The sequence below is a fragment of the Mytilus edulis genome, chromosome 3 (assembly GCF_963676685.1).
Source record: "Mytilus edulis chromosome 3, xbMytEdul2.2, whole genome shotgun sequence".
In the NCBI taxonomy this organism is placed as follows: domain Eukaryota; kingdom Metazoa; phylum Mollusca; class Bivalvia; order Mytilida; family Mytilidae; genus Mytilus; species Mytilus edulis.
This window is the reverse complement of record NC_092346.1, coordinates 71421252-71447776: the sequence shown is the minus strand read 5'-3', so window position 1 is coordinate 71447776 and position 26525 is coordinate 71421252. Positions and strand designations below refer to the sequence as shown.

General features: G+C 30.7%; 1 protein-coding gene across 2 annotated transcripts in view; it reads left to right on the top strand.

Annotated features, from left to right (window-relative positions):
* The first annotated feature begins 907 nt into the window (after window positions 1–907).
* Window positions 908–26525, top strand: part of LOC139517325 (uncharacterized) — a 45307-nt gene continuing 19689 nt past the window's right edge. Inside the window, exons 1-2 of one of the 2 annotated variants that reach the window (XM_071308257.1) lie at window positions 908–1029; window positions 22272–22931. In XM_071308257.1, coding sequence (XP_071164358.1) covers window positions 22301–22931 — 631 coding nt within the window. In that variant the 5' untranslated portion in view covers window positions 908–1029; window positions 22272–22300. Of the gene's footprint in view, window positions 1030–12835; window positions 12974–22271; window positions 22932–26525 lie in introns of those variants that run through there. The other variant, XM_071308256.1, reaches the window with a different exon arrangement.

The window sequence follows — 26525 nt, the reverse complement described above, 5'->3', positions numbered from 1 at the left end:
TCACAGTCATAATTTATAAAAGTAAACAATTAAAGGTCAAAGAACGGTCTTCAACACGGAGCCTTGACTCACACCGAACAGCAAGCCATTCAAATGAGAAAACCAACGGTCTAATCTATATACAAATCGAGGAACACTTTAATATGAATCATATCAACAAACGACATCTACTGAACATTCGATTTCTGACTTAGGACAGGTGCAAACAATTGCAGCTGGTTTAAACATTTTAATATCGCAATTAAATCCTCATGTCATCTTTTCTTCTCAATAGCTTACCATTTGAGTTTTATTTTCACATTTACAATATTTATAGGCATCTGTTTGGTTTCACAGATAGTTTTCAGCTTATTTGGTTAGAATTATAATTTATTTATTTATGTATATATCTTCTTATATCTGTATAATATATTAATGTAATTCCTAAAGCATAGGTTGTCGTTTTATAATAAAACTCGCTTAATTGGATCCTAAATTAAGAAGTTCAAGAAAGTCAGAATAAAGACGTAGTAAACCCATATATAACCTTCAGAGTCAGGATGATTGCTCCTGCAACATAAATTGTGAGTTTACGATATTTCTGAAATGAAAAAAAAAGGAGTAATGGATTTTAAGATGCTAAGCATCAAGTATAGACAAGTATGTTTTAACTTTACATTGTTTAGTGTACTTAAGGAGTTTTTCTGAATAAAACTTGCGTGTTGCACTGAATAATCTTATATATAAATTACTATTAACGGGTTGTAATGTTTGTATAGAAAATCTTCTTAATGAGAATGAATGCTTACATTTCCACCTATAGGGCTACATAAAAAAAGGATATTATCGACCGCCACTTCGTTAGGTCTGTTGCAGCGATGATTGACATAATTTACAATTCCTAGTTAATAAATATCTTTACTTGATCTTTGGGAATTGCATATACAAATACAGAAACTAGTTAACTATCCGGAGACTTCTAAATATTGACTTTAGATATGTTATTGCAAATGAAAAACCTGGAATAAGTAGACAACTTTCATAGTTTTGGTAAGTTCAATAATCGATTTGATTAATTATTACAAATAAGATTTATTTAAAAGTACTTCAATTTTAAATTACAACTCTCATTATTACAAACTTTGTTTTTAACGGCAAACTTAAAACCTCTCTTTTTAGTTCGCACACTACAATATATAGGCGGGACAAGTCTGTTTATAGCTATTTGTAGTATTTCCAATTAAATACTTTTCTTCATATAAACATAATACTATGCACTAAAATTATTTTGAACGTACAATTCTTTACTTAACTTTCATTATTTCACTGGTTATTTGTATTGTTGTGGGGATACATTCAATATAAAATCAAACTTTAGTCATCTAGCTCCAACTGATATGTTATTTCAATTATATATAAATATATGCCATTTTGAATTTTTCTTGGAGCTCGATATGTTTGTTATTTGACATTTTTCGAAGAACCAAGATACCATCAAGGATTTTTTTCAATTTAATATTTTTTCGTTGTTTATAAAATAACCATTGCAATGCGTGTTTTAAAATAGTTACATAGCAAATTACAAAAAAAAATAAAATAATTAATGTGTTGCATTCGAAGATTCCTCATGCCCAAAATATTGAAAGTCAATGGTAGAGAACTGGATATGAATACAACAACCGGATATATAATTTATATACTGCTCACACGGAATTAATAGTCAAGTGTTATTCTGCTAAGGTTTTGGCGACAATTTAACGGTTAAAACGTAAAAGTAAAATGAAATCACAAATAATAAAGGCTGAAAGACAGAACATGAGTGCCAATATTTCGACATAATAAATCTTTTCTAAGGTTGTTGAAGCCAGTAATAAAAATGTTCAGCTAAGGACTACTAGCTTAGATTATTTCATTAAATTCAAGTTTAAGAAATAAATACTCTGACGTAAAATCCCAGTTACAATATTGATGAGCATACGACGTCAACAATGAAATGACCAAATAAAAGGTATACCGTAATGTGTTTTTATACTGACAGATTTTTAATGAGATGTCAGCATAAACATGAACAAATAATATCTAAGGTGATGATATATGTATTTGTCCAAACATAGGTAATGAATTTATTAATCAACCATTTACATTACAATTCTTACATGAACGGTCATACCGCGAAGACACATAACACTAAATACCGAAATGGAAATAAAAATTCTTTTCAAAACGAGTTATTATTCACACCCCGTCTGTCTGGTAGGAATGGTCACCTGCATGTCTTCATACCTTAAAGAAGTTTACATCAGTAAATAAAGGCAAAAGTAGTATACCGCTGTTCAAAAGTAATAAATTCATTGATAGCAAATCCAGGTTTAAAAGTTAAACCGATTAAAACACATAAACTACAAGAGGAAATGAACAGAATAATAAAAACATTGCGGTGCAGCAAAACAAACACCACCAGACATAGGAACGGACTATTTGATAACATCTGTACTATTCTTAACTTCACAACAGCACGGCACATCAATTTATTTATTTTATTTGATTTACAATTATTTTCACAATTCTAGTCCAAATAACTATCCTGATTAAACCGGTCTTGAGAGACTCTTTTAAATTGATGCTGGTCGTCATACTTAGTTTGGATTACATAATACTTTATCCACGCAAAGTCGAAATTAACTTGCCTATATTGACAAATAAGACATGGGAAATGTACCGAAAATACAAAATTGAAACCACAAACGATACGACAAAACAGAATTTCTAACAGAACCAACTAAAGAAACATATGTTAACTAAATACATGAATGTTTAATAAATCAGATATTTAATAATGCGAATACTCTTTTAGACCAGCATGATTACTGTTTTATATCTTATGTTAACCAAAGTTGAAAGATGAAGAAAAAAAACTTCTATTGTTATTGCTTTACATGCAATGTCACGTTGAAAACAATAGTATACAATATTGACTTTTGATGAGATTGATACAATGATTTATCAACCCCAGAGATATGATATTTACGTAGGCCAACAAAAGTGATTATATGAATGTTGATATATCAAAAAGAAAGAACGAAGCAATAATGCATAACTAAAACGAATTGGATAGATGATAAGGTTTTCGTACTTTGTTGAATGCACGAATTTAAATGCAAATAATAGAATGATAAAATAACATTTTTGCATATTCATTACATAAAGTTGTACTTTGATGTACTTACGTGCGTAAAGATGGTTTTCTTTGATGCATATTGATTGAACGTACATGCGAATTTTATATATGGTTGATGTTGCAACAGCTCGAGTTGGAATTCCAAATGTAAAATGATCTTACATTTAAAGGGATAATCCAAGACAAAAAACCTGTTAACATACCAGCAACGTTTACTAATTGGCATCGAACGCGTTAACATAAATTATGTAAAAGAAGACCCAACTGTGACAAAAAGAAAGTACTTTTTAAGTTGTTGTTTCCAAAAAATTTCAAATTAATGTGTATAAATAAAAGTATTTTGAATGAAAAATAAATTGTGACCATTTTGAGCCCAGATTAACTTGTCCGTATAACATTTTAGAAGAGATGTGCTACATGATATATTAGTTAAATGTTTATAAAAAACGTCAAATTGTTATTACTGACGTAAAATCACAAAAATACTGAACTCCGAGGAAAATTCAAAGCGGAAGGTTCTCAATCAAATATAAAAATCGAGATAAGACACTTCAAACGAACAACTGTTATATTCCCTACTTGGTACGGGCCTTTTCTTATGTAGAAAATGATGGATTGAATCTGGTTTTATAGCTAGCTAAACCTCTCACTTGTATGACTGTCACAAATTCCATTATATTTACAACGATGCATGAACAAGACAAACAGACATATTAGGTAAAAATGTAAAATTAGGGGTATAGCAGTCCTCACTGTGTTATAATCTTTATGACTGAAAAAACAAAAAAGTATGTAACAAAGAAGCACAAAATGGCATAAAGACCACGCATATTAGCAAAAATCAAACAATACACAAATGAACTCTAGAATGTCGCTTGGCAATTAAAGACGTTTAACCATTGCTTTGAAAATCGGCACATTAAAAAAGTGATTCATGTACCATTCAGAAAATGTGTTGGTTCGGTAAAGTTAAACTTGAGGTAATATATTTGAAGAGCTTTGAAAACCCACTAGTTGAATATTTATGGATTAACAACTGTTTGCTATATTAGCTTACAATTAAACGTACTAAGAGCATCAGTCTTATTGTCCATCTATTTCAAGTTTCATATCATTACTAATCAAACTAATTTAAAATATGTAAATAAAGTCATATGGTTTCAATTAATTTGGATTAACAATACAAAATTTTATGACTCCACTATTGAAGCGTTAAGAGAAAGGTAGTAAAACGCTCTGAACATGCATACGACAGTGCATATTATGAATAATTAATATTCCAAATACATGTTACATTTATTATTCAATATTGCTTTAAAATATGTTTAATTGAAAAGCACTGATTTAACCAACATTGATAATAGAAATCATGTGAGATGAAAATAACTTCATCGGGAAAAGAGAGAGAAAAATCGTAACAAACTGCACAATATTGATAAAAGGTATCATAGGACCCAATTGACATCTCATAACTTTATATATGTTAGTATGATTTGAATATGCAGTCTTTCGTTTCATTTGCCAGTTTAAAAGTGGTTTATTTAAGAAAATAATCAGATATGTTTTGAATGCTACCCTACATGTTTCTTGTTCGTCATACACAAAATTCTGATGCATTTTATTTTCAACGTTTTTATTCCTACATATTAATTATGCTAACTTTCCATTTATTTTTTCTGTTTGTAAATTAATTTACCGCATTGTTTCAAAAATATAATATGCTTTTATATTCACATGTTGTGACTCCGTGTGAGACGAATCTTATTATGTATATCAATCATTTTGGTCCTGACTAGCAAACATCATCCATAGTTGTTTCTTTTTTTTTTCAATCTGCGCTGGGTGATAAATCATGTACCATAACGATAATGTTCAATATTTGACAAATTGCTGGTTTTACAGCGTGTATATTTGTGTTCTTAAATTATCTTTCTTTCTTATAACTAAAGGAAATATGCGGTCTAATATTTCAAGAGACACAAAGCCGACGACACAAATCCTCGGTATTTCTTCGTTTGTTAGTTTCGAGTTTGTCAAAGTCATCAAAGGGAAAACAGTTCATTAACCAGGCGAGAAATATTAATTTATTATAGATACTAGTATAAAAAAAGACGGACGAAAGATACCAGGGGGACAGTCAAACGCATAGACGATGTGCTTTGAGTGCCAATCAGACAACTCTCATCCCCAAGTCACAATTCGTAAAAGTAAACCATTATATATCAAAATACGGTCTACAAGACGGAGCCTTGGCTCACACCGAACAGCAAGCTATAAAGGACCCCGAAAAGGACATGTGTAAAACCATTCAAACGGGAAAACCAACGGTATAATATATTTAAAAAAATAACGTGACGAGAAACACTTATGAACCCAATCAACAAACGGCAACTACTGAAAACAATTGCAGCCTTTACATAAAAGTCTTATATAATATTTACGCATGAAACATGTAAAGCCCTTTTTTTTGACAATATATCGTGGGGCAGTGATAAATGCCAAATTTTGTCATCCATACTATACACGAATATACGTTTTTTGTATCATTATACCTATTTAGAAAATTACAGTTAAAGTATTTTTTAACTTCTATATCATTTGTTCTCCTTTGAAGAGTTGACTCATTAGCAATCTTATTTTTATAGCATGATCAAAACGGCTGTCACGTAAACCTGCATATATTGTACGTAGAATAATACATGTTGATGTCATGTATCAGTGATTTATATGCTTGAATTAATTGAGAGACAGGTAAATTTCTACCTCGCTAGAATTGTTTCAAAATTAAACTTATTGATTTTCATAATAAAGACAAATTGTGTCCTTTGTAAAAATGACGTTCTGTCAAGATAGTTCCTGGAAATAATTATTTGTATTAACCTGCGTCATTACGATCTCTAATTGAAAGCTATATTTTGAAAGACAAATGCTTCTTTCTGCTCTATAATTTGCTTTCATTAAAACTACTTAGAATCATTGTATAAAAGGTCGTCGAGGGGAGTTTTGAAAGTTAAAAATATTAAACAAATCCTGTAAGACATATTTAGTCTGACTAAAGAGCAGACTAGAAATTTGTAACAATTGAGGATAATAACATCAACTTACGTATTAAAATCATTTATCAGGTATCTAACTGGGTGTCGTCAAAATTACAGATTTAGGTTTTTCAGACTGCCATGAAAAATAAAACATGTCGTACTTTTTACTTTGACAATGCATCAATAAGGGAAAATACGATTTAAAAGTGTTCATGGTAACATTGTATTCTTCAGACAAACACACCATATCTATATCAATGACTATTCACTGCGGTAAATCTGCATGTTTTACCTCGTATTTGATTCTCTCAGTACAATTGTATGCGAAATTTGGAAGCACATCAAAAAGCATTTTGCTTGAAAATAAATAAATAATGGATTCTGAATATAGATAGATATTCCAGTCCTTCAACCTCAATGAATAAGTTGCAACTGCAAGCATCTTCAGATGCTTTCTTGGTTGCATTGATTTCATTGTAATTCGTATTCCAGTAAAACAAACAAGGAATTCATTTTAATATAATCATAGTTACTCTAGGGGTGAACAATATTATTTCAACAACAGGTTCAAGAAGGATAAGCAGCCTAGCTACATGTATTTTCTGGCGTAAAACATGGCCTCAAGATGTGTCTGCAGTTTTAAACGTTTCACTCTTAACATCATATGTATGACAGTGGGCGAATATATATTATCGTGTTTAAAAAAAAATTAAAAAAAAACATCCTTGTATCGGTATTTTGATTTAACATGTAAATATTCAATTGCATCGAACTAGACAATGTTTTCCATTCTAATTTAGATCATAGTATGTATTGCACTTTTATCAAAATCTGTATGTGTTGTGTCAGTAATTTTGTCTCTAAAATCATGAATATCATTTGCATTAAGGATTATTTTGTCTATAAATCGGCTTCATCGTAAGTTTAAGGAGTACTTTATTGATATCTCAGCGGATAACACAATATTTCTGTTATTTCTTCCATCATTTTATCAGAATGTCATGTTTACTCTGTGTGCCTCTTTGTCAAAAGTATATGCAATAATGTTCTTCTGTTTACTCAGGGGTAAAATTAACTTGTAATATTATTCATCAGAGACTAAGCAAATACAACAGATAATGTGTGTTCAAACTCTTTTCCACGTCTCAATTAAGTACGATATTGAGCGGAGAAGTCACCGAAAATAATTTTCCGATCGGTTGAATAAAGATTATTTTAATTGCTTAAAATCGCTTTTTTCTTTCGCCTCTCTTTCAGCTTGAACAAAGACTAAATACTTCAGTTATTTGTTAGACAAGTAATTTCCGCAAGGTATAGCAATCGAGAAATATCGACAGTGTCTAAGTTAACGAACTATGTTCAAGATCATTTTCTAATAGGGATTGTTTGCAAAAATTGTGAGTAGCGTGACATCAGCCATATGATTTATTCTTTTACTGTTCGTACCTAACACGTGGCTATGACATATACCCAAGAACAGCATATAATTTTACTGTTCGTTCCTAAAACTTGGCTATGTCATATACAATAGAGCAGCATATAAGTGTACTGTTCTTTCCTACAATGTGGCTATGTCATATACCATGTAGCAGCATCTAATTTTAGTTGTCCTTCCCCAAAAACGTGGCTATGTCATATACCATTGGACGGCATATTAATTTACTGTTTGTAGGACATCATGTTATGTAAGACTCATCAGTGATCTGAGCGTCACTGATGAGTCTTATGGAGACGAAACGCACTTTTTGCGTATTATATTATAAGTACCTAACAACTATTTACTGTCTGTGCCTTAAACGTGGCTATATCATATACCATTGGACAACATATTATGTTCTGTGTGTACCTAAAACATGGCTATGTCATATACCAGTACCATAGGACAGCATATAATTTTTTCTGTTCGTACCTCAAACGTAGTTTTGTACGATAAAATAGGACAGTATATCATTTTACTGGCTCGTACCTAAGACGTGGCTAGCCTATGTCATATTATCGCTATTTTACGAAACTTTCCTTTGATCTAGCTGACTGACAATTTCCTTTCTATGCGGAGTCGAGTGATATGAAAGTTATCCCTAGAAACTAAGGGGGCACGTGGCGTTGCTAATGTAACTGACATGAAATAGACAACGTCGTCATAGGTAAAATAGCGATAAACATATTGTCATTGGTTATCTCTACTCGATTGCTTTTCTCACTTTCGTCGTACCGGCTCAAGCAAGAAAATCAGTAATAATAATAATAATAATAATAAATTCTTTATTTAAAGAGGGTAACTCAATTAGAAATAGTCTAATTTTCATTGAGGCCCTCAAACAAAATACATGCATACAGTTATCATTCATACATTCATACATTAAATTACAATATATATTACTAGTATATACACAATTCAATCATTGAAATATACAAAGGGTAATAAATGACAATATTTTATATAGTTTTGTTAGAGGAAAACAAATTATTTGACTTGCATATAATTTTCAAGAAAATGATTATAACTATGTTTCTTGAATAATTCCACATTAGGACATTTTTTTATTTCGAGTGGTAAATTATTCCATACTTTGGTTGCAGAATAATGAAAAGATTTTTTATAAAAATTTGTATTTGGTCTTGGAACAAAAAGATCATTATTAGAGACAGATCGTAAGTTGTGGCGTTGCACATCATCAATATTTAGTATTGCTAAGTAATCAGGTGTTAGCCCATTTACAATTTTATACATTAGAATTGATTGTTGGTATTTTATTCTTTTGGTAAAAGATAGCCATTTTAAAGAAGAAAACATGAAATTAGATGGAATAGAAATATCGCATTCCAGTATAATTCTTGCTACTCTTTTTTGAAGTTTTATGATTCTATCTGAATCTTTTTGTAATAAATTTCCCCAAACTGAACTACAATAGTCTATATATGGTAGAATATATGCATTATAAAATAGTTGCCTTGTGTGTATTGGCATATTTACTAAGTATTTAAAGTATTTAATATGTTGTGTGTCAACGATAACCTTTTAATTCCATAGGACAGTTAGTCATATATTTTTTTATATATCTAGCCCGTTCGTCAAATATTTGAATGGCAACGATTTAACTCGAGATAAAAACAATTGTACGAAAATATGCAAAATTATTAAAACTATATATAGAAAGAAGTCTAATGCTGATTAACTAGAAGGGAAAATCTGTTCTTTTAAGAACTTATGCCTGTCATGAGCATGTCATTCAGTTTTCATCGTTGTTTATATATATTTGTTTTTAGTTTATTTTTATTTTTTTTCATAAACAAAAAAGTTGTTGTTTGATTGGTTTCACATTGTGTCATGTCAGTGTCTTATGAAAATTACTAGGTGATACGGGGTTACCCATAATTGCTTAATTTAGACTTCGGAAAGTTGTCTCATTGTCAATCAAATGCCACATTTCCTCATTTTTTTAAGGATTCTAAACTATTACAAATTCCGTAGATCAGGACCCATTGATTATTGATTCGCACAGCTGTGGGTTTTTTTTTTAAACTCTGAATAAATTGAGTTTTTACAGTGTTTTACTCTGCTTCCCTTTTAGTTTTCCTTTGTCAAAACTCAATTAATTTACAACCGTAAGACACTGTACGTCCTGTAAAAAAATTACCACCAATTAGCTATAGAAGGTCCAGGCATTTTAGGAGAAAATCAACAGACTGATTTATATTATATTTATGATGTTAAGTATTCAGTATGAAGTTACCAATTTGTAGGAAAATCATATAATTATTTAGAATTAGTTTTTCTTTTTCTAAAGAGATTTTCGTGCATTCAAATTACAACAATCATTAGCTCTGACTTTAAGCAGTAAACATGGAAGATATCATAGTTACTCGAACACATTAAACAATCAAATGCTATTTTATACATAAAACTGTAACATAAACGTTTTTCTTGTGCTCTTAATTTTCAGACAAATAACCAATTTGCAATTAGATTACATATAGGGTCTGCAGGAAAAGCAATATTGGAGTTGTTACCTGCCATTAAATTACAATCTATTAAGTCAATATACATGGCTCTGAAGGTTATTTAGGTGATTATTTTACGTTGGAAATGAAGATAATTGAGTAAAATTGAGTAAAATGTCATGCTTTAGAATTCACTTAGAGAGAATTACCGGTTTACATCAGTTGTAAAAGAAAATATATGTTAAAAAACCTATTTACGACGTATACAATTTTAATGACATGATCTGCCTCAATAAATTTACAAATTCAGTTACGTTAACAAGCATCTCAATTAGTATCAGTCTACGGTTTTGAATACGTAAGAAAAGTTTTGAACACTTTAACGACCATGCTCGAATCTTCTTCAATTTCAACTAGTCGCATTTAAAAGAATCCGGTTTAAATAAGGCTTTTCCTTTTTGCTAAAAGTACACAATATATGTGTTCAAATATGTCTTGCAAACTAACTTTTCGTTTGTGAGTGTAAATAACCATTAAAAAATTATATGTTGACAATTCACTTTGTAACCAAACACCACTTACTACGATGTAGATATGACATCCTGGACAATAATGCGTTTTATTCCTTTTTAAAATTTCAACAAGAGATTTAAAACAAAGTTGGCCTTCTATCTATCGAATAGCGTCTATTCTATCAGTCAAAACAATTGGCTTTCGGTAATTCAATTAAACTGCCTACTTTAGGGGCGGAGCGAAACAAATATGGACACAAAAATGTCCTAGATAAATAAATCTATGTTTCATTAAAAAAATGTCGAACTAAGCTCTGATTTGATTGATTTATGAATCGTTTTTCCCTCGGAAAATATTCCACGCTTGGTCACGGAAAACAAATTTACAATTAATACAGGGATAGAGGGCAGGTTTTTTTAAAATTGTTTTGGTAATATATGAGTTCTGTATGAAAGAGGAAGAAATGTTTCCCTGAACTACGTCATCCCTTGACCTTCTAAAGTTGTTGCAAAGGTTCTTCTTTGTTTACAGATCAAAGCACACTCCATACATTTTGGTTTTAACGTTCATATTCTGCCAAAACGTGTCAAATGGAAATCCCCTTTAGACATAGATAATACTGTCAGATGGGGAAGTCCACAGTTGATAACCATATCTCTTTACCAATTTCAATCCTCTGGGTATTTTTGAAAAGGAACATTTTTTAGGTGCATTCTGAAAAGATGACTAAGTTTTCCTAAGGGTACAGGATTTTCTCTCTGTGTCGAAAACCCATTAGTGATCATAAGTGACTCTGGACTGTTTTCTGCTCTTTGGTCGGGCTGTTGTCTCTTTGGCACATTCCCAATTTCCATTCACACACAATTCTAACAAAATTTTCAATGAATCATACATCATCTAGATGCTTTATTCTTTATTGGTAATACTGTTATTTTGATCAGTGAACATATTTTTAGATAGACAAATAAGCTACTACTATTATCAACGAATTCCTCCTTTTGACGAGACAGACCTTATACCGGTGTTTTTTTAAGAAGACTAAAAAGAATCTATCTATTAATTGAAAACAACGTTCAAACCTATGATTGCGTTGGTTAAAAACCACAATATCTTTACGTGTGCATGTAAAACAAATTTCGTTGTAGAGGAGTCTGAATACAGCACAAACAACATTTACCCAAAAGACCAAAAAAGTTAAATCGAATATATAAATAAATAGATAAAAAGGATATCGTATATATATTTAAGCCTCGTTTATATTTTGACTTGCATCTAAAAGTTGATAGTGTGAATCGGTTGAGAAGTAACCTTTACTACTGAAAAGATGACTAAGTTTTCAAATGTTAAATTTATGTAGCAACGATCAAGCAGTAATTGCACGTGTAGTTTATTGTGCACCTCTACTGGTCGATTTATTTTATGATTGTCTGATCTTATAATTTTGATTGAATGATGGTTTAGATGGAGTTGCGTAGTATGGTGAGCTTACCCTGACGACGCAGCCGGTCTGGCTCCTTGTAAAGTTCATATAATTCCTTCAGTTTTTGTTTGGTACCTTTGATTTGTCTCTTCTTACTTAGTCGATTTATGTGATTTGAAATCTGTAAACAACTGTCGCCTTAAGGATTCATTGCATCGAATCAATATGAAGAAGGTGAGAGGTAGGTTTAATGTTCCCTAAAATATGCAACAAAGATATATAGACTTCATATACATTGGCCTTATAGCAAACAGTTCATTAAAAAAAAGTATTTGACAAAGACAAAATGGTTAATTGATAGTTTGACAGAAATTCTATAGAACATTCTGATATACAAATTTTCTATTTTTATTATAAAATTTTAATTCTTGATTAAGTTAATGCTGTGTCTTACGTCCGGATTGACGTTATGTGTTCTTGATGACATTTCTTAAATCAATGTTTTACTTTAATGAAAAATGACATCTGAAGAGAAATACTGACTGAAACAATGTTTTTCAAATTGTCCCAATCAGAACTAGTAAGCCATGATGAATGGTTATTTTATGACAGTTAGAATTTAAAAAAAAACAATACTTCATTTTACAAGTCAGTGTACGACATGTGGTTTGTTGCTGTGGTGCGTGGTTCCTTTGCATGCTGTCACACTATGACTGATAATAGACACGAATTCAATTAGAAGGACAATTATTAAATCAATAGAGTGATTTATAGCTTAGTTTTATAACAGTATCATTGCAGAATGATATCGTTGATATATTGAAAAAATATCCGATTTTATCATAAAAGTTACATAAACAACTAATATTCAGTCGGTAAGGAATATACACATTAACTTTAATGGTAAGTTTTTCTACATTCACTTTGTGTAAATTGTACAATTTGTTTGCCTCTTTTGTTTGCAGGAAATATTTATTTTTGTTTTTCTTGTAGCTAAACATTTACACGATGGAAACTTTTGATAACCTCATGTAATTCTTTCATATATTTGGTTTGCACTTTGTTGCATGTACTAAATGATAAATTGGGTAGATTTGTTAAAACAAAAACAAAAAGAAATAAGCAAATTATCTATTTAAAAATAAGTATCAGTGAAGAATTGACAAAATAAAATAGAAAGAATCTGAAAAAATGCCAGAGTTCTACACATAATATTATTAATAATAATCAAATACAAGTTAACACAGTTTTATATTGTATTTAAGTTGAATCAATCATAGTTTATGTAGTCAAAAAAATATGAAAAGAACTCTTTATAAATTTTATGTGTCAGAAATTGTTCTTGGTTTATCTTTAGCAGGTATTCTAACAGCCGAATATTTAAAAGCTAAGTGTGTATTAGAACCTAAACAGTTAAAGATCTGAACGTCACTGGTGAGGTTTATGAAGACGAAATGCGCGTCTGGCGTATTAAATCATAATCCTGGTACCTTTGATAACTATTGAAGATCTTTATGAACAAAAATGACAAAAACATAATAGACAAATATATATCTATTTATTTCTTGATAACGAAAAAGTTGAATAACAAAAAATACCGAACTCCAAGGAAAATTTGAATGGTAAAGTCCCTTATCAAATGGCAATATAGTATATATTTAATACCATCATACGCAAAAGCTATAGGCATATACAGTATATTTCTGGTATTAATTCACTACACTAAATTAAGATAGACCTTTTTCGACATGACAGGTGGCTATTAGTATTACGATTTTAAAGTAGAATATAGAGTTGAAACGCTCGACCTGAACAAAAGGTTAAACAACTGTAATTCCCATATATAGACATAAGAATAATGATGGTCTTTACCGATTCTAGATATACGTATGCATTCGTTATTTCAAGTAAAACCAATATTTAATCAATTTAAGTAAATAAAAAAATGGAACATATCGGTTTAATTGTTATGTACTTTTATAATATACAATCTCCTGATGAACAAAAAGCACTCAAGTGATTCTTCAAGTTTAATTTTTATGTGGGTCTTTTTCATAACACGGTGTTGTTTTTGTTAATTGAGTCAGAAAGAATTCAGCTGTTTAAATTTACATTTTCATTATGCCAAATATCTTATATTCTTAGAAAAGTATTAATGTTATTATTGATAGATCGCATCACGACGATAGTTTCATACAATTTGTTTATCCCCGAATGACACAAATCATCATCAGACTAGAACGGAATTGTTTCTAGATTATATAGAAACGATAACCAATCTACAAGATTCCCTTCGGGATATATTAATTTTACTTGATGTCTATTTCTCAATGCAAAACCATAACATGTATTGTTTATTGATACATGAATAGTCCATCTATCATAGAAGTCAGACTGGTTGATGTAAACATATATATTGATTGAAAGGTACAAATAATCAATTATTAAAATTTAATAGAATTAAGCCAAACTTACACGTATGTTAAATTGCGTTGTCGTCACCAATAATGGTACTTTAAAAGTAAGTGTTGCTTTTTTTTCTGTTCAGACCTTAATGGTATATTTTTAGGAATTCCTTCAGTTAATCTACTGATGAAAAGAGGACAAATCCTATTTAATCAATTATTCATAAGCAATGCATGTATAAAGTAAAATCACAAAAAAAATACTGAACTTAGAGGAAAATCTAATCCGAAAGTTAATAATAATGTAATTTGCTTTTCCAACTTTTAAAATTTTCTCCGAATGATGACCTCCGATTTTATTGTAAAATTGGAAATGGAAATGGGAAATGTGTCAAAGAGACAACAACCCGACCATAGAAAAAACAACAGCAGAAGGTCACCAACAGGTCTTCAATGTAGCGAGAAATTCCCGCACACGGAGGTATCCTTCAGCTGGCCCCTAAACAAATATATACTAGTTCAGTGATAATGAACGCCATACTAATTTCCAAATTGTGCAGGATTGATGTGAGTTTTTTATTTGTATATCAATAGGATAAATACTTTAAGCTTGTTTCTGGTTAATTGCAATGATTCTATCATGATATATTTTTGTGTTATTATTGTTGCGCGTATATATTTGATTTTTGGATGTACCTTACCGGTGTAAAGGTTGAGTTCTAATGTGTAGTGTGAGATTTATTATGTACATTTAATTATGCAAGTCAGGATCCGGTCAATGATTCCTTAAACTGATATTTTCCTGTTGTGTTTTTTTTTTCACTTTTCTTTACTTAGACAATTTTAATATTTCATAGTTTTTTTTTATTGTTTATGAACTTGCTTACCTTTGTTATTGTGTCGTTTTGTCGTTGTCTCATTATATGCCACCCTTATCTCTTGATAATCAAAATAGACATGAACATGCTTGATAATAATGTTTCTAAGTTTGTAAAAAGTGAGTGTTTAAATTACATTATTACTCCGTATTATGCCAATCTCTTTTCTATATATACATAGTGAAGAGAGGAAATCGTAATAGCATTCATAGTCTTAAAGAGGTTTTTTTTGTACATGATGGGATGCTGTGTCTTTGTGTCCTTTTGGAAGATATGGTAATAAACTTTTACTTCGTCCGTTCGTAGTGAGTTTTGTATGTAATAATGTCCTTCCATTTGTTTTCTGTAATGTTTTTAAAATTTTGTCAGTCTATGGTGTGGTCATTTTTATAAATTTCCTGTTTACAAAACTTTGAATTTTTGGAAAAACTAAGGATTTTCTTATCCCAGGCATAGATTACCTTAGCATTATTTGGCACAACTTTTTTGAATTTTGGATCCTAATGCTCTTCAACTTTGTACTTGTTTGGCTTTATCAATATTTTGATATGAGCGTCGCTGATGAGTCTTATGTAGACGAAACGCGCGTCTGGCGTACTAAATTATAATCCTGGTACCTTTGATAACTATTTGTTCAATTTCTTTAAATATCATCTTTATTTGAGCTGATTAAGTGATTGGTATAACGTGTATAATCTTGTCTTTTTTGTTCCTGACCTTATGTTAACCTCTAGATACCTTTCAGATTTGTGTGTGTGTGTCCTATGGTTGTTTATAATTCCCATGTTTTGTTTTATTCATATTTTAACACGGAGCTTACCCTTAAAACTATTATAAAGAATATCATAAGAATATGGGGTTATTTTGCATATCACTTGTCTTCCTTTTGTCATGGTGTCGTCTGCTTTGCAAATCTGTACTAACATGCTTGGACTTAATACTATCATTCTGCGCTGTTATCAAACAATGTTTTCATTCGTAATGGCGTCATGCCTTATAACGCAAACCTTTGATCACAATTGTTCTGATCAATCTATTCTAATATAGAGTCTTAATGATCGAGTAGAATATAAATGCTTCGTAATCAAAGGAACTGAGGTGATCTATACATGGAACAGTAGATAGGTACCACAGAAGCTTTTTTAGAGTGAATTCAAGCATTTAAAATAGCAGACATGACAAAATTTCTCAGCAACAGATATATCACACGGTTTTAAGTGGGATTTTTTTCCCGAAGCCTTACTGTTCAATATATGTTTTATTACATGAAAGGAGTCTATGGCATCCACTATTTTGTATTCATTGGTTGTTTTCACTAAACATTTGCAAATCAAAATAACAAATCATTTCGGTTAACCTGCTTTTTATCGAACCTCTAGTTTTAGTGATAAACTAGACTGCATTTTAATATCGTGTTTATATTAGCTGACATTTATCGAAAATTAATTTTTTGATAGCAATTGTTTATGTTATTTATGTTTTCTCATCGATATATCTTTTCCTGTATTTCAGTAGCAAATAAGTGTATGGTAATATGGTATAAAGAAACTGTCTAGAATTAGGCTTTATTGAATGTATTTTCTGCATGAATAGTCTGGTCAATGTACCTATTTAGAATTTCAGAAAATGCATACTGAATTGTACAAAAAAACAAGTCATGTGATTTTTACATTGACCTGAGATTGGGTTACACGGCGGTATAGAAGAAAGTCTATTAACAAAGCTATGATGTTAAAAAAAACGAAATAACAAAAATACCGAACTCCAAGGATAATTCAAATAGGAAAGTCCTTTCTCAAATGTCAAAATCACAAGCTGAAACACATCAAACGAATGGATAACAACAGTCATATCCCTGTCTTGCTACCTGCATTTTCTTATGAAGTAAATGGTGGATTATTCCTGGTTTTATAGCTGGCTTAACCTCTTACTTGTATGACAGTCACACAATTTCGTTATATTGACAAATTTACATTAAAGGTTAAAACGTCAAAAATAAGGGTATAGCCTTAATTCAATGCAATTCAATATTTATTGGAAACAGAGGCCTGATACAAATACAGACAATAAAATTATTAAAACAACATATAATTTCATAAATGAAATAAAGATGCATGTAACAACAAGTCATAAGTAAATTATATGGATACCATAACATTCTAAGTATATTCTATGAATACCATTACATTCTTAATCATATTGATATCATACACATATACAGCACGATTATTCTAAATTTTCATAATTTTACTTAAAACACACAATCACCTATATAAGATATATATGTACATGCAAAAACTACTTTAAAGGATAATTATCTGATGAAACAGTATGGTGGTCTCTCAAATCCAGAGCTTCCTCAATATAAATACAAATATATTTTAGTTTAGCCTTAATAGAATTCAGAACCTTCATTATGAGATTTACAAATCTGCACGAAATCCAATTACCAAAGAGGAGTAACACAACAGGTGTTTCCAACGCAACAAGAACTGTCGATGCTGATGAAGCTCATGAGTTTATTTCATGTTTTGTTTAGTCTTTGGATTGGATTTCCATGGAAATAGAAACCAATGACGGGGTTTCTTATGTACGCTCCAAACTTGTATGATGATTGCATGTGTGTAGTTGTTCTCCAGTCTACGTTAGATTAGATGAAATAAAATCAGCGGCAGGAGTTATTTTTCTGCGACATATCAATGTTATTCGTTAGTGTCGTCTGCCTTTATCAAGATTTGTCTTTTAAATTCGTCTGTTTTGGCTTAATGGACTATTTGATGAAATTTCTAGTTATACAGGTGCATTTTTGAAATTGTCTTGTATTTCAGGGATTTTTTTTTAACATATATTCGTTTATTCATAGTTTAACGGGGCTCGGGACTATTCGACTGCACATAATTTCACGCATGCGCACGAAAAATTTGTGTTGTGAATTCACTTTTATTTATTTTTTATTTTTTATTGATTAAAATGGTTAAATTATAGTACTTTTGTCACTAACAAATTATTATCGTTATTATGTGTATCTGTGAAAGACTCAAAATGACATTTTACCAGATTTCACCATTTTCCCGCCAAACTTTTGGGTTTAAGGCCAAATATTTTTTTTTCCTTATCAGTGACCTATGCTTTTTATTTCCTCATTCTGTAAAGCAATATTTCAGCTTTTTATATTACAGTTTTGGACCAAGTGTTATAGAACGGGTTTTTGATATTTCGATAAAAATACGTCAACACCTCTATTTTCCCTATCATTTCATTGAAAAAAGGTCCCTTTTACATACCTCTTTAAAAGTAATATATTGAGCTCAAATGGTCCGGGACCCCCTATTTTTTTTCGACCAATTTGATTCACTCTCTTTTAAGATTAAAATGACAAAAAATACGGCACTTCTGATAGTAACTTCGAAAAGGCCCGAGCCACCTTAAACAGGATTCAAATGCTTCACTTTTGTCTATTTGTTTGGCACAGAAAAATTGCACAAGATAGGCAAAAGAATATTCAAACTACATAGGTCGAAAACAAACTCACAATGCATTGGCAAAATATAAGTGCAAAAAAAAAAGGCGAAAAGACAAACAACTCTTCACAAACTACAAGAAACACCATCAAACCCTGATGTCGATATCAGGTGCTCCAGAAGGGTCAGCAGATATTACTTCAAGTGTGGCATTCGTCGTGTTGCTCATATAAGTACAAACCGAAGATTTAGTCTAATTCAATAGGTCACTTTCAATGTTAAACATACAAACCCTTCGATATTGAGATTTTTTTTTAGAAAGTTTGATAGCGAGAACTTAAGTTTAAAGGTCTACCAATACATTATCGGCTGTAAATAAAAAGTCATATGTAATTAAGCTTTTATGGGAGATTTAGGTTTAACTGCATTAGATATTGACATTATTTGTTATTTCTTAATTTTTTGAAAAGAATGAATGGTTTAGAAAATTATCATTTGTTAAAACAAGCTCTAGTGCAATTAATTGACACACACAAATGTAATAAGATCTTGGTATTCTAATAATATTAAAATGTACTGATATTGATATAGTAAATTTCGACGTTGAAAAGGTTAAGAATATTTTGATATGGATTTGCTGGAAAAAGCTATAGACGATAATGTAAATATTAAAAAATTGCGTTCTGATTTTAATTTTAAAACATCTTCAAAAGGGAAGCATATTTATGTCAAGTTAACAAATTTCAGTATCGAAAAAGCTTAACTCAATTTAGAATCTGCGCTCATCAGTTAGAAAAGCGCTTCGGACGCAAAAAATTATTAAATGTGTTACATGTATTTTCCTTTTTTTACATCACTGGGTCGATACCTCTGCTGGTGGTACTTCTGTACTGACATGATTCAACTAACTTTACTAAAATTGTCCGTTTATAAATTTTTAAGAAACTAAGGTTTTAACTCCCTCAGGCTAAGTTGGCTTTAGATTGATTGATTGATTGTTGGTTGCTTAACGTCCAGTGGCAAATATTTCATGCATATTCAGGACGAGAACAAGTTCATTAAAAATACAATAGGTAGGTCTTCTCACAATAGAGGCCATTTGGGATGATGGTCGGGGAAATTTAGACTACCACTTGAATATGAGAGTATATTGGATAGGGACAGAAATTTTGCCTGGCTATTTATTTTAGGTATTTTTTACATATAGCTCTTTATCGGTTTCGGTACTTATACATCTTCGGATTTCAAATGTTTGGCTTTGAGCGTTCCTAATGAAGGTAAATCCAGAAAAAGCGCTTCGAACGCAAGAAATTATTTAACGTGTTACTTTAATTTTTTTAGATATTGAGAAAGATAGGTATAAAAAGATCGATAAAGATAAAGATTTTGTGGTCAGTGTAAAAAAATGCAGGTTGAAGACGAGTTTCATTTTTTAATAGAGTACACTGCATATGAAAAAGAACGGGATTTTATTCTTTAAGAAGCACGCATTCAATGTAAAAAGTATGAAAAATGTATTTGGTTAATGTCATGTGAGTCTGAAAATGATAATATGTCAGTGTCAAGATTTATAAGTACTTGTTTTGAAATAAGAGAAAATAAGCATTCCAAAAACTAAATAAACATGTAGTAGTGATGCAGTTTATTTTTAATTTTGATATATATGTATTAGAGAGACACAATATTCTATTGTATTTATTTTATAAACACCATCTGGTATGGAGTATAAGTATTAATCATTTATATTTAATGTAATATATCTTTAAAATTGCTGTATAATTACTGTATAATTAATAATAATATATATAGCATGGGTTCTAATCCCGGCGAGGGAAAAACCAAATCTACAGATCTAACATTGTTGGGTTGATGTTTAGACGAGTTGTATATATATATCAGGTCATTAAAGATTGCATATTTTGGCTTTAATATTGATTCAAATATAGGGTCTTTGCATCGGAACTAAACACTTTTATTAAAAAACCAGTTGTTGGCATGACACGGGTTATGTTCATCTCATATATGTTATGATGGTATGATACTAAACCCCTTAACGGGAAGGATTGTGCCTGATGTTCATAGGATTAAATCATAATCTTTCAGTCAATTTAATTGAAGTCTGGAGCTGGCATGTCAGTTAACTGCTAGTAGTCTGTTGTTATTTATGTATTATTGTCATTTTGTTTATTTTCTTTGGTTACATCTTCTGACATCAGAATCGGACTTCTCTTGAACTGAATTTTAATGTGCGTATTGTTATGCGTTTACTTTTCTACATTGGCTAGAGGTATAGGGGGAGGGTTGAGATCTCACAAACATGTTTAACCCCGCCGCATTTTTGCGCCTGTCCCAAGTCAGGAGCCTCTGGCCTTTGTTAGTCTTGTATTATTTTAATTTTAGTTTCTTGTGTACAATTTGGAAATTAGTTTGGCGTTCATTATCACTAAACTAGTATATATTTGTTTAGGGGCCAGCTGAAGGACGCCTCCGGGTGCGGGAATTTCTCGCTACATTGAAGACCTGTTGGTGACCTTCTGCTGTTGTTTTTATCTATGGTCGGGTTGTTGTCTCTTTGGCACATTCCCCATTTCCATTCTCAATTTTATATACATATATATAAACGCCTAAAAAGTGTGCACAACAACACCAATAACAAAAAAAAAGGAAACTATAAATGTAATTATTTATAAATATTTCGGATAACAGATATCCTTCATCGGTATGATTGTGATGTTAAATGAATTATATATCAGTCTACTTAGATTAAACTATAACAATCTTGAAATTTATATAATAAAAAAGTCAAACCGAAAATCAGTTGAGACGACATGCATATGCTTCTTATTCTTATTCATTCGAGGAAAAGAGGATGGGATTGAAGTTACAACAATTGGAACATATCTATCGTCATTTGTGAAACCGATTTTTCACAACGGTCAATAAACTCGTGATGGAGTCTACAATTTTTGGAATTTTTTCAATTTAACCACTTTGAACATTTGGTTCAGAAGCTTATTAATAAGCAGCAACCATCTATCAAGGAAATCATTAAAAGGAATAAGTTCTGAATCATCGTTTCATCTGAAATATATATTTTCCATTAACAGGAGCCTCTGAATTTTTGCTAAATAAGTAATCGACGTATGTTTCTTTGCTGTTTATGTAGGACTGCCGAATTTGATAATTTTGATTGTACATTTCTATGTGTGTCTTATAATACCACCGTTTAAGATTGTCACATATATTCCATATCGGTCACAACCAAATTATGGAAACACTTACTGTCTTTCTTTACGTTTGGTTTTTTGTTGTATTCATTTTATTCATCTCTATACGAACAAGTATTAAAAAAAATGAAATTAAAAAATAAATAGAAGCATTATTGGAGAATTCAATTTGAAAAATGATTCGACCTCATATCTAATTTGTCACTTTGTATTCTATTTTATATTTTCAGGAGTCTAAATAAAGGAAATCTGTATTAAGATGTCATCCGATACCATTCTTCACGGACCTAATTATTTGTTTGTTTGTTTCCTTTTATTGGATTGTGCATTTCCTGTCACGAGTAACAGAACAAATAACTCAACACTTTATTTGAATGAACACCATTTAAATTCAATCTCAGAAAAGAAGCAAAGCGGAAATGAAACAGAGAATTTGGAATTAAGTTTCGTGTCCCAAGACAATTCCACAGTTTATCATATACATAAACAAGATAAAAGCAAATACAAAATTAGCAGCGGGGACGACAAAGGAACGCAAGGTTCTTTTCAGAATTCTGTGAATAATTCTATCACGTTTATAAAAGACGACGAGGAAAAAAAATCAAATTCACGAGACAATTTGAGCGATGAGACAACAAATAGAATGTACATGATTGAATTAACCAGTGTTGATGACAGAAAATTGCAATCAAATCAAATCACAAAGAAACCAGCTCTTAAAGATTCAGTCAATACTAACGAGGTCAACATTACAGAGAACTTTCAGTTAAACATCTCAGACAGTCACTCAAAACATAAGCATACGACGATTTCGGAGTCTAAACACAAAGACACGCAACAGATAACTACTATGATTCCCAGACATAAGATTTTAAAGCACTTGAGTTTAGGTAGGTCATCTACTGTAGTTGAGATATGAAGAACCCAAATCAAGAGAACACATGCATTTGGTGTTTGACATATTTTCATTTAGATGTTCCTTCTTTTTTTACTGATAAATGCAATTAATTATTACAAATCAATTCTTTAATATCACTCTACATATTTCGTCTTTTTTTATATGGCGGAATATCTTTTTTTATCATTTTTCTTATGTTTTTCTCCTTATGCTTAAAAGTTACTAAAGCTATCACAATGAATTACAAAGCTGAAGAATTGAACTTCAGACCAATATATGCAAGATTATTCTTAATGGTATCATCTTTTGGACAACTTCAAATTTACGTAAAATCAAATTTTTGTCCTATGAATGATTTTGTAATCGTCAAAATGCAAGATGTGTCTCAAAGGACGAAGGTAGTCCTGCACACAAATTAACGGGGATCAGAACTGCTCTACTGGAACCAGATCCATTCTGAACTTAACATTGATCTCTTATAATTAGCTCAATGCTCAGTTAACAACTTGTTTCTACAATTAACTTCCAATCAAGCAAGTATATTATTGAAAAATATCACCAATCAAATATCGAAGTTGATGCAAGGAAATGGTGGGTGGGATTCGCGAGGAATAGAAAACGCGAAGAATGATATCCAGACAAAAGGGAAACAATTGTGTTTTCTCTTAAGAGAAGAATGACGACGAGGTTTCAGGGAACACAATATAATTTCAATAGAATATGTATGTAAACAACCCTATAATATGTTTATCGTTCTATTACTAATACGTTTCCGCTCCCTTTGAAATTTTTACGCTTGACAACAGCAAGCTTGATAAAGTCTCCTCGCACATTGTGACGTTGCTGTTGAAGAGCTGGTGCTGCTTCTCAGACTTTGTAAGATATCACTTCTTTCAGGACATAAAATCAATGAACTAGGGTATTGTCAAATATTTTTTTTATTTAAAAGTCCAACGAAAGGTGCAAAGGCCTGATAAATGTAGATGAATTTTCAATTTCAACTTCACAATTAAAACAGTATAGTATTGTGTTTTCGATTCGAGGTTGTGTAAAACTGTATTTACTATTCATTTTATCCATTTTTTTCTTTCTTTGTAGTATTATGTTTCTTTAGGTCGTATGATTCTTGGTGTTGCTCGATATTTTTGCATCCAGCTATTGTCTTTTTAACTTTTTGCGTTTCTAATGCGGGTGGGTACAAAGGTGCGATATGAATTGGATGTTTTTGTTTTAGTCTCATTTTTATTTTATTTTGGTGTTGTTTTTGTTTGATTTAATTGTATGTTTGTTTTTTATATCATAAGTCAGTTGTATTGTATATTTATGATATATGTTTACACAATTTTCATGTTGGATACCAATAAGTGTCACGTTAGCCAATTATGCCTTTTGAGGTTTCCCAGACAATTTCGTCAATATAACGGAACTATAAACAACTGCCATACAAGTGGAAGATTTAGAAAGCTATCAAACCAGCTTTAACCAACTATTTACTGCGGGAAATATCTGTACCAAGTACCAAATATAACAGCTGTTTCCCATGCAATCCGTTGGTTGACAAAGTCAAGCGTTTGGTTATGTAAGGTTTTGGACACTTCCCCATAATTGATTTAACCTTGTAGCTCGGTATTATTGTTAAAAGTTTTTTGGAAAACAATAGTTAATACTTTTTTGGTTTGCCACAAAAGAGTTATAAAAACATTATTGATTAATTATTGTAAATTCAGAAATTAATATGTCCGTTTAGTATTGCAATTTTTAAATAATGAAGAAGAAAAAATTTGTTACTACGATTTCAGGAAAATCTGTTAAAGATATCAACATGCGAAAATCTTATGATTGCGATACTCACTCAGTCGCAATATTTACATTCATGGAAATAAAAATGCTATAATGTACAGTATTTCTACTCAAAATTAAAAAAAAACGAGTAGAAGGAATCGTCAGGCGACCAGTTTCCCTTCTGTATTTTGTTATGGATGGTTTCGTTACAGTTTGACAAACATGGCGCCATTTGTAAATACATTTCTTTTAAGTGGTATTTGAATTAACTCGCATGACTGTCACTGAGTATATATGTGTATACCGTTTTACAAATCCAGTCAAATGGAGACCTGTCACATGGCTAGTTAAGAAGATATAACCTGTCCACCAGACCGTTCAAGAAGCTGACTGGTTACTATTTTTATCTGATTAATCAGATCAGTTCCTGGACAGGTCTGCTTCATACCTCCATTCGGTGATATCAACATTAAAATGTCACTAAGTCACGAAGAAGAATTCAGAATCTGACATCTTCAAACAAATCTTTATTTGTTAATTCAATAATATTCTTTTTCTTGATATTACACATAAGAGTTTGAATAGCTGTTATTCTATTTTGTATAATACCAGAAGTTATGTATAATGAATAGGAAGAAAAATTGATGGCATTTAAAGCTGTAGGCAGTATTTGTATACTGAAATATCAATTACATTTTTACTGCTCTTCATTCCTACTGTAGAACGGCTTAATTAACAGACGTCTATAAAACTCCTTACAACATGACATTATAATCCATTTCTTATGTGTGGTATAGTAAATATAATGATAAGTCAGTAATTGTTTTCATGTTGCGATGAAATATATTTACAATGCTGTTGAATCTGTCTATAGCCAGATATTTTATAGGTGGCCTATAGATACTCTATACACAAAGTACATAAGCAAAAATGAAAGACAAAAATACAAAAAAAAAATCATAGCACAATAACCACAATGGTAGGATGTATAAATAACGAGATACTCTAAACGTATATAACCGAGAGAATGGACTGAACAGTTCAGATTAAAAACATATAATGACTTAATATATAAAAAGGACATAAAAACACGTAATTAAGATGATTAATACTTATAATCTATACTTCAAGAACATCATGTATTATTTGTAAAGTTGATACGGAATATTGATGTTAGTACTAGCGATAGAAAGCTTGTAAAAACATTGGATTCTTTTTGAAAAGAATTTTTGAATCTACTTGAGATTCTAGTTGATGATCATATCAAAAGTACATTTAAAAGAAACATCTACTAAAACGGTTGAATTTTATTTCATTCAAACAAAAATCGCAATATTTAAACTCGAATTTTGTTTCATTAAACAAAAATCTTAATTATAAATACGCGTTATACTTTTATAATATGCATTATATCTCGTTTGTTATTTCTCTAATCGATGTTTGAGGGGGAAGTGATGAGTATTCTTAAAGCTAGTTTAATAATGGTCATGTGCATGTCAATGTTCAAAAGCCTTGTCAGTACTTGTTTTTAGCTATAGTTTGTTTATTTTGAAAACTTAGCATTGGTATCAGGTCATTGATGTTCTTTGTTTTGTATAGTAGCATTTACTACGTTTTTTAGACTATTTGAGGTATAAAATTTGAAATATTGAATATACATATGTATGTTATCCTTTTAATATCTTAGATTGTGTGTATGTGTAACATGGAGATATATCTAAAATCTTCACGTCAAAACAAGTTGAACACTTTGATAAAGATTTTTTTTATCTGTTCTTGTTTAGAAACATTGCGATATCTCACA